This window comes from Belonocnema kinseyi, chromosome 6, assembly GCF_010883055.1.
Source record: "Belonocnema kinseyi isolate 2016_QV_RU_SX_M_011 chromosome 6, B_treatae_v1, whole genome shotgun sequence".
Lineage (NCBI taxonomy): Eukaryota > Metazoa > Arthropoda > Insecta > Hymenoptera > Cynipidae > Belonocnema > Belonocnema kinseyi.
In genome coordinates, this window is record NC_046662.1 from 120,829,659 (window position 1) to 120,843,153 (window position 13,495).

Below are 13,495 nucleotides of genomic sequence, written 5' to 3' on the forward strand. Positions count from 1 at the left end.
CGTGCTCCTGATTGGCCCAGTCTACATATTTTATAACTCAAAAACTAAAACTTCAACTGATTTTTAGAAAAGTAATTTTTTATTTATTTTATTTATTTTGAGACATCGTGTATAGGAGATTACGCAGAAATCTTTGTCCGATTTTACACGGTGTTTCATGCAGCTTTATTTGAATAAATTTTATACAAGGGCGGATTGTAGCTTCAAACACCCAGCAAACACCTTTTGTAACTGTTCCAGATTAAAAAAGGAACTGTGTTCTATAACCGTTGTTGCAAAATGGTGACAGAACTGTTCTAGAACAAAGAGATAACAGTGTACTAGAACGCTGTGACAAAATTATGACCGAACTGTTCTAGAACAAAAAGGTAACAGTATTCTAGAACACTGACAAAATTGTGACAGAAATATTCTCGAACTATGTGACAGCACTGTTCAGTAAAAGTTGCTATGGAATTGTTCTAAAACAAACTGATCACAGACGTTCTATAACACTTGTTTCAAGTTTCTTTTAGAACTGTGTCGTAATAGTGTTATATGGAAGTTCTAGAACCCCGTTGCAAGTGTGTTCTAGACCCAGTGGGCACAAAATTTGGCGGCGTCTTTACGACATCTTTACGACATCCTATGTCCATGTCGTTAAGTGGTCTTTATGATATCGTAAATATGTCGTATGATCTGACTATGTCTTTACGATATCGTAAAGACACTGTAACGACACGGACATAGGATGTCGTAAAGATGTCATAAAGACGTAGACAAATTTTGTGCCCACTGGGGAACGAATTAAGGACAACGATTAATAACTGTTCCAGAACTCTTATTACGTAATTTATCTGGAACTGATCAATCACAGACGTTCTGTAACATTTGTTCCAAGTCTGCTCTAGAACTGTGCATAATAGTGTTGTATCGAAGTTCTACAACCCTGTTTCAAGCGTGTTCTATAACAAATTAGGTACAAAGATTAATAACTATTCCAGAACAGTTGTTAAGTTATTGTTCTAGAACTGAAAAAACATAGACATTCTATAACATTTGTTCCAGGTTTCCTCTAGTACTGTGCCGTAATAGTGTTAAATCGAAGTTCTAGAACCCTGTTACAAGAGTGCTCTAAAACAAATAAGGAACAAAAATTAATAACGGTTCCAGAACAGTTTTTACGTAATTTTCCTAGAAGTCCCTCGCGGACTGAAGGAACCGAATGGAGCCTCTACAAAGTACCCTTGAAGACCCAACTGAGCCCCCTTCGGTTCCTTCTTAAAAAACTCAACAACAAAAAAACAGCAAGATCAACGTTTAAATTGTGAAAATTCGGATTCTACCTTAAAATTTCCATTAGAAACTCACAGAGTGATAGCAATACTTTTTGTTGCAGCATTAAAAACTTTAAGAAATAAAATACCTGCCATTTACATGGGTCGAAGGCGGCTTCAGGTGCATCTTCTTTTAGTAGCAGTTAATAAGCGTTCCGTCGGTAATTTCAAGAATTTTGTCTGGATGCTAGCACCACGGAGTGAAAACCTCAGACAACGCTGTGATGCAAGTGAGAGCACTTAAGCAGTGACCGTGAGGTTACGAGACGAGATATCAGGACTAAAGGTAAAGAATTTGTTCAAATTCTCATTTTTCATATTATTCTTGTCGGAGAAGGTATTCCGTTTGTGTAAAATTAGACATGAATGAGTACCTACATGATGGTATAAATGATAAATCATGATTCATAGGTAAAAGATTTAACACAAAAATATTTGATTTATTATATGAAGATTTGAATCTTGCCGCCTAAGGCTGTGATTCGGCCGCAGTGCGCTAGGGAGCACAGCGAGTGTTTAAGGGGATTTATGAGAGTTATAAAAACAAATGTAAGGTTCTGTTTGCAATTTTGAATATTTTTGTCTGATTTCTTGCATACGTCATCTAAATATTACTCTCACGGCTTGGACGTAGCCAGTTTTTGGCTAAAATGTATATATTTTGTTTAATAATCCAATTGGAGAGAACAATAGAGATGCAGACCAGTTACGAAGACTGAAATTAGGAAGATATGGCTTGATTCATTGTAATAAGCATAATTAGTTTTCTGACACAATTTGAAGAAATTAAATTAAAAAATTCATCAAAATCGGTTAATATTTTCAGTAATAATGGAAACATTGAACTATACGAAGTGTGTTCAAAAAGTAAGGTGAATTTTCAATTTTCGGGGGCTACGTACATTCAAGTTTTAAATTTTTTGTTTTGTTGTGTTGGTACACTCATCACGATCATATGTTCACAGTTTTGACTATATAGCTCATGTTGTTTTTCTGGCAGAGGCGTAAAAGGTTAGAAGGGTTTGGGGTGCTCGGCGATTTTCTTCTTTCGAAAAAAATGGAGCAAAGAGTTTGCATTCAATTTTGTGTGAAAAATGGAATCCACTGCTATAAAACTTGTGAAATGTTGACAGTTGCATACGGTGAGTCTACTCTGAGTAAGAAAAATATGTATAAGTGGTACAAGCTGTTCCAAGAAGGCAAAGAGGATGTCGAAGACAAACCTCGCCTTAGACGTCCCAGCACGTCAACAGCAGATGCAAACGTTCAAGCAGTGGAAGAAATGGTGTTGAAAAATCGCCGAATTACCATCAGAGAAGTTGCTGAAGATGTTGGCATATCGGTTGGCTCATGTCATGCTATCTTTGGAAAAACAATTTTGGAAACTTTGGAAAAACAATCCGTGGATTTTGCATTACGATAATGCACCTGCTCATTCATCGTTGCTTGTGAAAGATTTTCTGACCAAAAACAGCACCACAGTCATGCCTCAGCCTCCATATTCACCGGAGTTAGCCCCCAGTGACTTTTTTCTTTTCCCAAACTGAAAAGACCCATGAAAGGACATTGATTTTCAACGATTGAGGAGATAAAAACTTCATCGCTAAAAGAACTCAAGGCTATACCACAAAATTATTATCAGAAGTGCTTCGATGATTGGAAAAAGCGTTGGCACAAGTGTATTATATCTGAGGGGGATTACTTTGAAGGGGACAACATAAATATTAAGGAATAAATAAATATTTTTTGGGAAAACCATAAAGCCACCTTATTTTTTTAACCCGCCTCGTATACAAAAGTGTACCCTTTTCCGAAAACTTGCCATCTACTCCCTCAATCTGAATAATAAGTATTCAATTAAAAAGTACTGATTAGGAAGTCATATATAACAGCGATTAATAAAAATTTGTTTGAATTAAATATGAACATCTCCATTTTATCTCAATGTTCATTATTTGAAATTCAAGCGCGAAAAATGAAAAGTTTTATCGAGCGACGTCGTTTACCAACTGCTTTAGTAAGATTTTCTCACAAGATTAACTAGAAAGCTTATAATTAATTTGGTAATGCTCATTATTCGAAGTCAATAAGACTTCTTAATCAGTACTTTTTAAATGAATACACATTATTGGGATTGAGAGAGTAGATGCCAAGTTTTCGGCAAAGGGCATACTTTTGTATATAATTCAATATTTCCATTATTACTGCAAATATTAACCGATTTTCATGAATCTCTTTTTTCAATTTCTTCAAATTATGTCAATAAACTAACTTTGCTAATTACAATTAAATGAAGCCATATCTTTCTGCTTTCCGTTTTTGTAACTGTTCTGCATCTTATAATAATGATAGGGTAATTATTTACGAGCAATTCAGTGCGCTCCAGGGAGTCTGCCTCATGGGTTTTACGAGGGCCGATGGAGAGTGCTAAGAGAATCCACACACGGCTACACTGAGTGTGACTGCAATTTTTCTCTATTGCTCTCTCCAATTTGATTATTTAACAAAATATAAACATTTCATCCAAAAAACCGGCTTCGTCCAAGCCGAGATAGTAATATTTAGATGACGTATGCAAGAAATGACAAAAGTATTAAAAAGTGCGGAAAGAGGCTACCGTACGTAGAGGCTACCGTGATGAACAAGGCGGATCCTCCAAGGCGAGGCTCTTCCATTGCACTACAGTCGAGCTTACCCTTGCAAATATCCCTAATGTGGATATTTCGCACGTATAGCTTGTGTTAGCCAAGATTTTGTTAGCTATTTTGGCTGGGTGCTAGCAAAATACAGTGGAAACGTGAGAAAACAAGGCAGCGACGCAAGTGGCAACATGCTACTGAAGCGAGTATGCATTCGCCTGAAGTAACCTTCAGCAGAATTTAATGACAATTTTTAAATTTTTAACGCTTTTAATAATATAAGGATAAGCTGTAGAGTATCCTTTCCGTTCATTCGGCCCGCTAGGGTAGTCAATTTAAATTGATTTATTCTATTTTCTAAGGTTTGTTATTATAAATTAGTCTCAAATGGTCACTTATTTTAGCGTATTCAATGTATGTGACTTTAATAATAATAATTAATACACGAAATAAAAGAACTTATAGGGTAATGTTTGTACACCTACTTTCGCCGCAATTGATGTCAACGCTTCTGTTAAAACTAGTAGCAATACATATCCAACTCTTCCGTTCACACCTAAAAATACTTGCCGGTAAGGAGGCTTGCATTAAAAAGTATTGAAAAATGTTTCATTTATCCAGTGTTCAGAAAACAATTGTGCGACGCACGCTTCAAGCATGCTTGCGACTCCCACGATGCGACCCATATCGCTCGCAAATGGCAAGCAAATTCCGCGATTAAGTGATGGATAAGCGCGTGCGTGCAAAATGAGGCTCATTCAGTCATAGCTTGTGTTATTTCGTCGTAGTCCTTAATGAATACATTTAAGCAATGTCAATAAAATTGCGAATGGAGAAAATTCGATTCAGTTAAAGAAAATTAATATTTTATTTCAAAAAATTTATTTATTTATCTTATTTCAAATGATATTTGTACCTGCGCATTGTACTTACGCAGATGTAAAACTTCACGGTTCACTGGACATCGTTTCCGACATTGCCGTCAGATATATTATGTGAACGTCAAGTTGTGGTGTAACCAGTGGACACAAAATTTGGCGACGTATTTACGACATCACTACGAAATCCTATGCCCATGTCGTTAAGTCGTCTTTATGATATCGTAAATATGTCGTATGATCTGACGATGTCATTACAATATCATAAAGACACTGTAACGACATGAATATAGGATGTCGTAAAGTTGTCGTAAAGATGTTGTAACGATGTCGTAAAGACATCACCAAATTTTGTGCCCACTGGCTAGACACACAGATTCCTTCCATGGATGTGTTAAGAGGGTCGAGCTGATTTGTAAATCCAGGCAGATTTCTCGGATTACTAACACATTGCTTCATTCTCAAGTAGATTTCAAGAGAACCTATCGCCAATTGAACAGGGTGATTAAAAATATCTATCTTCTGGGCTTCTCTACAGGAAAGGCCGTGGGATGTTCATTAGAACGCCGGCCTCCGGGCCAGTGTGCTTGGTTCTAAGCGTGGGGTGCCAATCTCATAAGGCAGTGAGTCAGTCAGATGAAGATTTAGATGAATTTGACAAAACTAATGCAAATCTATTGCACAAATTTCTTATGCATAAAATTGTCTCCGCACAGAATCCTCAAAACCAAATCTCCCAAGTAATAGTTCATCCTATCCTATCGTTTACGAACACTGCCATAGAAATGGATACGACTATCACCTCAAAAACTACAAACAATGTAGTTCCTAATCGCAATCACAATGAAGATGGGAATGTTTCTGAGCAAAGGCCCCATTTGGCTATAAATAAAGCAAAAACTTCCAATAAGAGAACCATAGACGGTCCTCATGATAATGATAGTAATACTTCAAATTAACACATACTAACACATACTAACACACCCAATTTCCTTTCAATCTCGAAACTCTAAAATCGAAAAATCTTTACTCTAAAAATAACAAAGGCCCATTCACTATTGAAATCGACAGTACTACCAATCCTCCCATCCAGGTTCTGTCTTCAGGTAAAATCCTACACAAACATTTTACCCTGGCCCTAGAGCTAACAAAATAGTTGAAAACTTAGACAAAATTAACCCTAATCTCAAAGCCCACATCCCTAACTTTAGAGTCACTCGTTTTTGTATAATAAAAAATGTGCCTGTAGATTTCTCGATAAAAGAAATGAAATAACAACCTATTAGTTTTACTCCTATTATTGAAGTCAAACCCTTTGATTGGAAACACAAAGAGGGAAATTTAACTCCTGGTACCACAGTCCTTCTTACCTTCTATGGTAAAATCTTACCACAAGATATTAAACTTTTCTTCCTTTTCCTCCGTGTTGACCCTTATGCCACTCAACCAAAGATATGCTAGTCCTGCTACAGGCACGGACATGTAAAAAGCATTTGCAAAACTCCGGAATGCTTATACTGCGGAAAAAGATCCCACAATATAGGTCAAATCTGCCCCAAAGTCTCTAACAATCCTAAATATCTTAATTGTGATGGATCCCACTGTGATGGGCCCCACACTTGCAAACTACAGAATCAAATTCTAAGATTAATCCTTTCCTCAAAGCAATAGGATATACCAGGACATCCCATTTGATCCCATTTATTTCCCAGGTTGTCCAAAGGATATCCCGCAGATAACCCATCGGATATCCCGCAAGACGGAAATTTTGATATCCCAGGGATAACCCTAAGATATCCCTTTGAAGTTTAGGGGATATTCATATGTTCCAAGTAGGATATAGAAAGTCAATTTATATCCTACTTGAGACATCTGAATATCCCGTAAACGCCCCAGGGATATCCTGGGGTTATCCCTGGGATATCCTTGGGACAACCTGGGAGATAAATGTGATCAAATGGGATATCCCAGTATATTCTATTGATGTGAGGGTTAGTTATCGTATATCCACCACTATCCCAGTCATGTATGCCGAACTAAAGGAGCCTCCATTACTTCGCCACTTACAGTTCCTTACCAAAAAATTTCTCTTAAAAGTAATTTCAATGGAAGTCCATCCATCACTTAAATCCTTTTATAGGTTAGAATCCACCACAGCTAGAAATAAGACTTAAAATTATAGAAATACCTTCTTCTTACTAAATGCAGTTCTTCCCCAAACCTGGAGTTTAACCAATATATTAGAAAAAACCTCAAAAATGCAAAAATTTGTTACACAGATGATTCTAAGAAAAAAGTATAAGATACTTTTTTCTTAGAATCTTCAGGACATTTAAAATATTTAAACACTCATCTATTTTCACAATTGAAGCCGCTGATCTATATGAAGCATTAGAAATTATACTAGAAGAAAAAATATCCCCAGCTGTAATAGCCTCTGACTCTCAAAGCGTCTTTCATGCATGCCTTAACTTTAACCACTTGGAAACCAAAAATTATTTTATTTACAAAATAAGAAATCTTTTCTCCCTTACGAAAGAAGCCAATATTAATATTAATCTCTATTGGATACCTGGACATAAAGGAATCTTTGGCACCGAAGCTACTGACAAAATAGCCAAAATGGCTGTAACCTCCGGAAGCCCTTTAGATTATAGAATCCCTCATACTGGATTTCTTGAAGTCAATCTATGACACGTACTTCAGACTTACGAACCCAGTGGGCACAAAAGTTGGAGACATCTTTACGACATCGTTACGACAACTTTACGACATCCTATGTCCATGCCGTTACAGTGTCTTTGCGATATTGTTAAGACATCGCCAGATCATGTTGAAAAATTTTTATTTAAAAAAAAAAAATTGAAAATTAAAAACACCTTCTTGGTTATTCCTGGGTTCGGCAGAGAGCGAGATGAAAATCCACCGATATCAATGATATACTAATTTAGAATTTTATAATTTCAACCACCAATTAGAATATTGTCATATTCAATCTGACGTTCGGATTTTTTTGTGACTACAACCTCATTCTCAGATATGGATTAAGCAGTATCAGAAACCCTTTACAAGAATTTCAAGTCTGCAATCACCCGACTCATTAAATTTGAAAAGAGGGAACCACCTCTCGTGTGCATTAAGCAGACGGAAGATTGGATCCATCATCTTGAATTTCGTAATTCTGACCTTAGATTTGGATCTAGAAAGATCGAAAATCCTTTAAAATAATTCCACCCTTTGAATCATCCGACTTTTTGCAGTTAAAACGTGAAGACCGACTTTGATATACGAGGGCTAGTTTCTCAGCCGATCTAAAAAAATACATGTCTATTGTTTTCCCTAGTTCTACAAATCTGCAAAATTTCATTAAAATCGGCGAGTGACAGTACCGTAGATTTATTTTCAGTTAACAGGAGGGTGTTATGGACAGCCATAAAAGAGAGAGTAGGCAAGGGTAGGTGCATGCTGAGCCCACTTCTATTTAGTGTTCTTTTAGCTGACTGCAATGAGAAGATGGGAAGAAAGATAACGGGGGACAGCATTAGGAACAGATAAAGTGCATTCACCAGCATACGCAAATGATGCAGTGCTAGTGGCTGACGATGAAAGATAAATGAATCTGGTTATAAGATTGTTCGAAGAGTATGTGAGAATAAAGGTGAACGTGAATAAGATGAAGATGTTGTATTTCAGAAATAAACAGCATAGAGCAGAATACAAATTGAAAATTAATAGAGTGGCTGTAGAGTTGGTGGATGAGTTTTGCTATCTAGGATAAAGTGAAGGTTGGTTTAAGGACGACTGAAGGATGAGAATGTGGATTTTCGATGTGTTAGTATGATCAGTGTTAAGTTATGGAGTGGAAATTCGGGAATGGAAAGAGCATAGGAGAGTGGAAAGTCTGCATGAGAGATTTATAAGATGGGTCATGGGAGTGAGCTACAGCTGCGTAGGTTATATGCTGAGGGAAGAAATAGGGCGAGAGAAAACAATTACCCGAAAACTGCAAAGGGCCTGAAATTTGTAAAAGAAACTGAATTGCACAAGCGTATGCCCGGGATGTTACGAATAGAGAGAAAAGGGATAACATGGGACACTCGAAATGAGAGAAGAGATTTGAAATCAGGTTTGAATGGGGTATTCAAATGAGAGGTAAAGAGCAGCAGGAAATAAAGGAATAGATGACGGCAAGGCACGTAGAGGAAAGATGGGGACAAACACGCCAATTCAAGGTACAACAACTGCAATCACATGTTTAAGATGCAGAATACAGGAATAGAGTGGTGAGATTCAGAATGGGAGATGGTGTGAGATCATACATATAATGAATGAATAAAGAAAAAAATCTGTGTAGTGTATAGGTTTGAACAAAAAACGTGGTTGCATGTATTTAGAGAGGTGTACAGGTGTAACAAATAGGTGGTAAGATAAAAAATAAAGGTTTGTTGTAAGAATACATGTACTGCTTATGTAAAGACTTTCAAATTCGTAAAAGGAAGAGTATTAACAAAATAAAAAAGAACATTAGGTAAGACAAAAAAAAATATGTATAAAAAAAGAATATACGCACACATCTGATATGGTGAGAATGTAAAAATACATGCAAGAGCAATAATTTTCGAGTCAGGTTTACGATTTATATTGATACTTTATTGTTTCGTAAGTCAATAGAAATGGTATGTTTTTATAACTCATGGTACTGAAATTAGAAAAAAAAACATTAACCAGGTGGCCATTGCAATTGTCGGCCACCTAGAACATGCAAATGTAAGTGGAAAACTGATTGTGCCCCGTCCTTTCCATCATTGATGACCAAACGAAAACCGTCCTTGAGACCTTCTTTTTTAGCAACTTTGTGAGCAACATTCATTAAGTGCCCTAATAATGCTTCATCTTGATCTTCTGCCTTGGAAAGCTGCGAAATTGGCTTCCGTGGAATCACCAAAAAATGAACCGGTGCCTGCGCATTGATATCGTGGAATGCCACGCACTGAAAATGATATTAATTTTGGCTTTATATCGAAAGAAAAAATTAAGAAAATGATTAAACAGAAGGATAGGTACTTAAATTCTATAATCATTGATTATAATAATTGTAAAAAGAATCCCCCCGCTTGGCGGGTACATTCTCTTAACGCGCTTCGCTCGCAAGGTTGAGCACGCCTAGGGCGCCCGAATGTTGGTTCTTGCGCTTCGTGCTCGATAATATATTTATCTCGCGCTCCGCGTTCGATAATGTTTTTACCTCATGCTCCACGCTCGGTCTTTGTATATTCCTTACACTTTGTTTTTACTTATTTTTTTGTTAAAGCTCCTTCGGCTGTAACGAACACATTATCATCACGTATCTCGTGCTTCGCACTCGAATTTGTATTTTATTTTTACGATTTAAACGTAGCACATACGGTCTATACAACAGCCCTACATTTTTTTAACTTCTTAATTAAATCCCTACCTCAGTGACCCACAAAACTTCGATTAATGAAGGTTTAGTGGCAAGGGGATTAGTTTCAACCAAGAGTCATGGCTGGTTAGTGTTTTATGCTGAGAAGTTCAACCAATCTTCAGCAGCTTTGTGTTAGACGGAAGTTCATATGATCTCATTTTCACATTCCCGGCCCACTGTGGGGAAAAAATAACATTTTTGATTCAAAATAACATACAGCCCACAAATATTGAGCCATTTGAACGAAAAAATTAAACAAAAAGCTGTTAAGGTTTCTAAGAGCGTTGTAGAGCCTGATATTTTAATTACGTTTTCAATTTTTTTATAAATAAACGAATATGACGAAATAATGGCCATTTTATATAATTGAAGTACCAGGTGCTCGTCAATAACAGGAGAATTGTTGAAATCGCCTAAGTTTCATAGAGCAACATTAGATAAAGATGTTCCAATATTATATATTAAACAACCACATTTTTTATAAAAAAATTTGTTGAAAAAATGTTTTCTACGATTTTCCATAATTATACGTTTTTTAAAGTTATACATTCATGATAAGTTGATAAATTTTATGATTTCTTTACACAAATGCATTAATCAGGCATTTGTCTACAGAAAAATTCGTTTTTTCTATGTCAACTTTTTAAATTAGGATATCAACAACAAAAATTTTGTATTGAAAGATAATCGAAATATGCATTTATTTTTTTTTAAATATATAATTTATCAACCAATTATGAATTTTGCTGAAATCATCATAAAGTTCCCCATTAAAAAGATGGACATCGAAAAAAACGAATTTTTTCGTGCACAGATGCCCGAATAATGCATTTGTTTCTTAAAATCATAAAATATATCAACTCATCATGAATGTTGCCGAATTTATTATGAAGATCTAAATTAAAAGTCTGACATCGAAAAATGTCTGATTAATGCAATGGTTTACAAAAATCATGAAATTGATCAAAACATTATGAATTTTGCTTAAGTTATCATGGACTTCCTAATTTAAAAAGTTGATATAGAAAAAAACCGAATTTTTCTGTAGAAAAATATCTGATTAATATATTCTTTGTATAAATTCGTTTAAACAAATCATAAAATTTATCAACTTGTTATGAATGTTGCCCAAATTGTCATGAAGTTCCCAACTGAAAAGACTGGCATTGAATAAACCGAATTTTTCTGCTGACAAATGCCCGAATAATGCATTTGCTTATTAAATTTGTTTAAAAATCATCAGCTTAATTAACAAATTGTGAATTTTGCTAAAATTATCACAAATTTCCTAATTAAAAAAAAAATTAACATCTAAAACAACGAATATTTCTGTCGAAAAATGCCTGATTACTACATTAGTACATTAACTTTGTTTAGAATTTAAACAATTATAATCATAAGAGAAATTTTCTTTTAAATATTATGGTTTCCATTCAAATTTCTTGCAATATAGCTAAGAAACACTATATTTATGGAAAATCGTAGAAAAAATTAGTGCAACAAATAATTTGTTTATAATAAAATTTTTTGTAAATTGCTTAATATTGGAATGCAACTAAAGCGATTTCAACATTTTTCTGTTATTGTTTATTTATAAAAAAACTGAAAACCCAATTCAAAAATCACGCTCAATAACTCTGTTAGAAGTCTTATTAATTTTTTTTCACATTTTTTTGTCCAAATCGGTGAATATTTGTGGGCTATACGTTATTTTGAACCAGGCAGACAGACTGACAGACACATTCATAAAAACAGCTACTTTCAGAAATGGTAGGACATATGATTTCAGAGGTAGAGCGATAGATGCGTAGCATCCCACCTCTCCCCTCTTTCCGAACATCCACTTTCGGCAATGGTATACTCTACGATCTGGGTATAATCCCGTGTGTAATTCTAGGTCCGCAGAAGTCTTTTATTGAATATCATGTAAAATGTTGTGCTGATTACGAAATAGTAGGGTGCCCTTCTGAAAAATGCCGGAGTTTCGAGATATACGCGTTTTAATTATTATTTCATTAATGCGATATCCCTGCTAACATTTTTAGTCTTTCGAAAGTTTCAATATATGGTCAGCTAGAAAACCGATGTTAACATGAACAATACCGATGTTTCAAGAAAACATCGACTTAAGAAATAAAAATATTTAATAACTCCTTATGCTATAAACAATAATAAACTAAGTCTCTTTACCAACTTCTAATAATCGTAGACCTAGAACGTCACACAGGATTACACCCAGCTCCTAGAGTAGTAAGGAAAATGAATCTAGAGGTAGAGCGATAGTTTCGTTACCCCCAGCCCCTTAAAAAAAAAGTTTAGATTTGAATTGTGAGTTGAGTGGAGGGGGAAGCATGAGCTCAAGGTGATCCCTAAACATGACAACCCCAGCCCCCCATAAATAAAACCTCACCTAGATTCGTCACTAAGCTATTTACCTCCTTTTTTATGTTTTTTGCCACTTAAAATTAAAGCAAGAAATATAGGGAAAGTGAACTGCTCATACAGCAACTATCATATACACGTCAGCATTAGAAAAACGCATTATACATCACTTTTAAAAATGTTTATGCAAAAAGTGTAAGATTTCAATGCTTTTTATTTATTTTTTATATATAATAATTATTGACATTTAACATAAAACTAGCGTTAAAATATTTTTGACCTTCTTTGAAACAAGTAACATATTTCAAAAATTCTTTCATTTTTCTCTGAATTTTGCGCGAGTGTCATAAATTGTGTTTTGTAAAAACTATATTCTGTGTAATGAAAAAAAAAATTAAAAATATATCCATAAACATCTTGTCAGTAATCGAATAATCAGGTGGAAACCCAGTCTTTATTTCTTTTGTTTTTTAAGTATATTGTTCATCGTTATGATTAGAGATGGGACGAGCAGTAGAATTCCTACTGCCGAGAGCTGCCAGATCGTAGATTAAATTTATTCCAACCACACCTACCGTTTGGGAGCCGCAAAACAGAAGGTGCATGATTACCACTGTGAGTTCGTGTCTAAGTCGAAAATGCACGATTTGACTTCGGTTTTCTGCTGTACGATGATTGTCGATCTGAAAGCTTCGAAAGACTTCGGTAGTCTTCTATTTATATCTCGATCCCCATTTTAAAGAAATGGAAGAAATTGGCGAATTTAATGTTGCGCGTGATTCTTCATTTCATGCATGAGTCGATTTTGAGGTTATGTTTTTCAGTTGTATATAG

The 13,495-nt window shown here is 35.3% G+C and overlaps 1 protein-coding gene and 1 further gene across 3 annotated transcripts in view; one reads left to right on the forward strand and one right to left on the reverse strand.

The window, feature by feature from the left end:
* LOC117174063 (histidine triad nucleotide-binding protein 1) overlaps positions 1 to 13,495 on the reverse strand; it is a 117,819-nt gene that overhangs the window by 14,213 nt on the left and 90,111 nt on the right. The window contains exon 2 of one of the 3 annotated variants that reach the window (XM_033362728.1): positions 9,462 to 9,823. The exons of the other annotated variants lie outside the window; for them this stretch is intronic. Within the exon in view, the coding sequence (XP_033218619.1) occupies positions 9,554 to 9,823 (270 nt within the window). The 3' untranslated portion in view covers positions 9,462 to 9,553. Of the gene's footprint in view, positions 1 to 9,461; positions 9,824 to 13,495 lie in introns of those variants that run through there. 3 annotated transcript variants of the gene reach the window in all.
* Positions 3,927 to 4,086, forward strand: LOC117175756.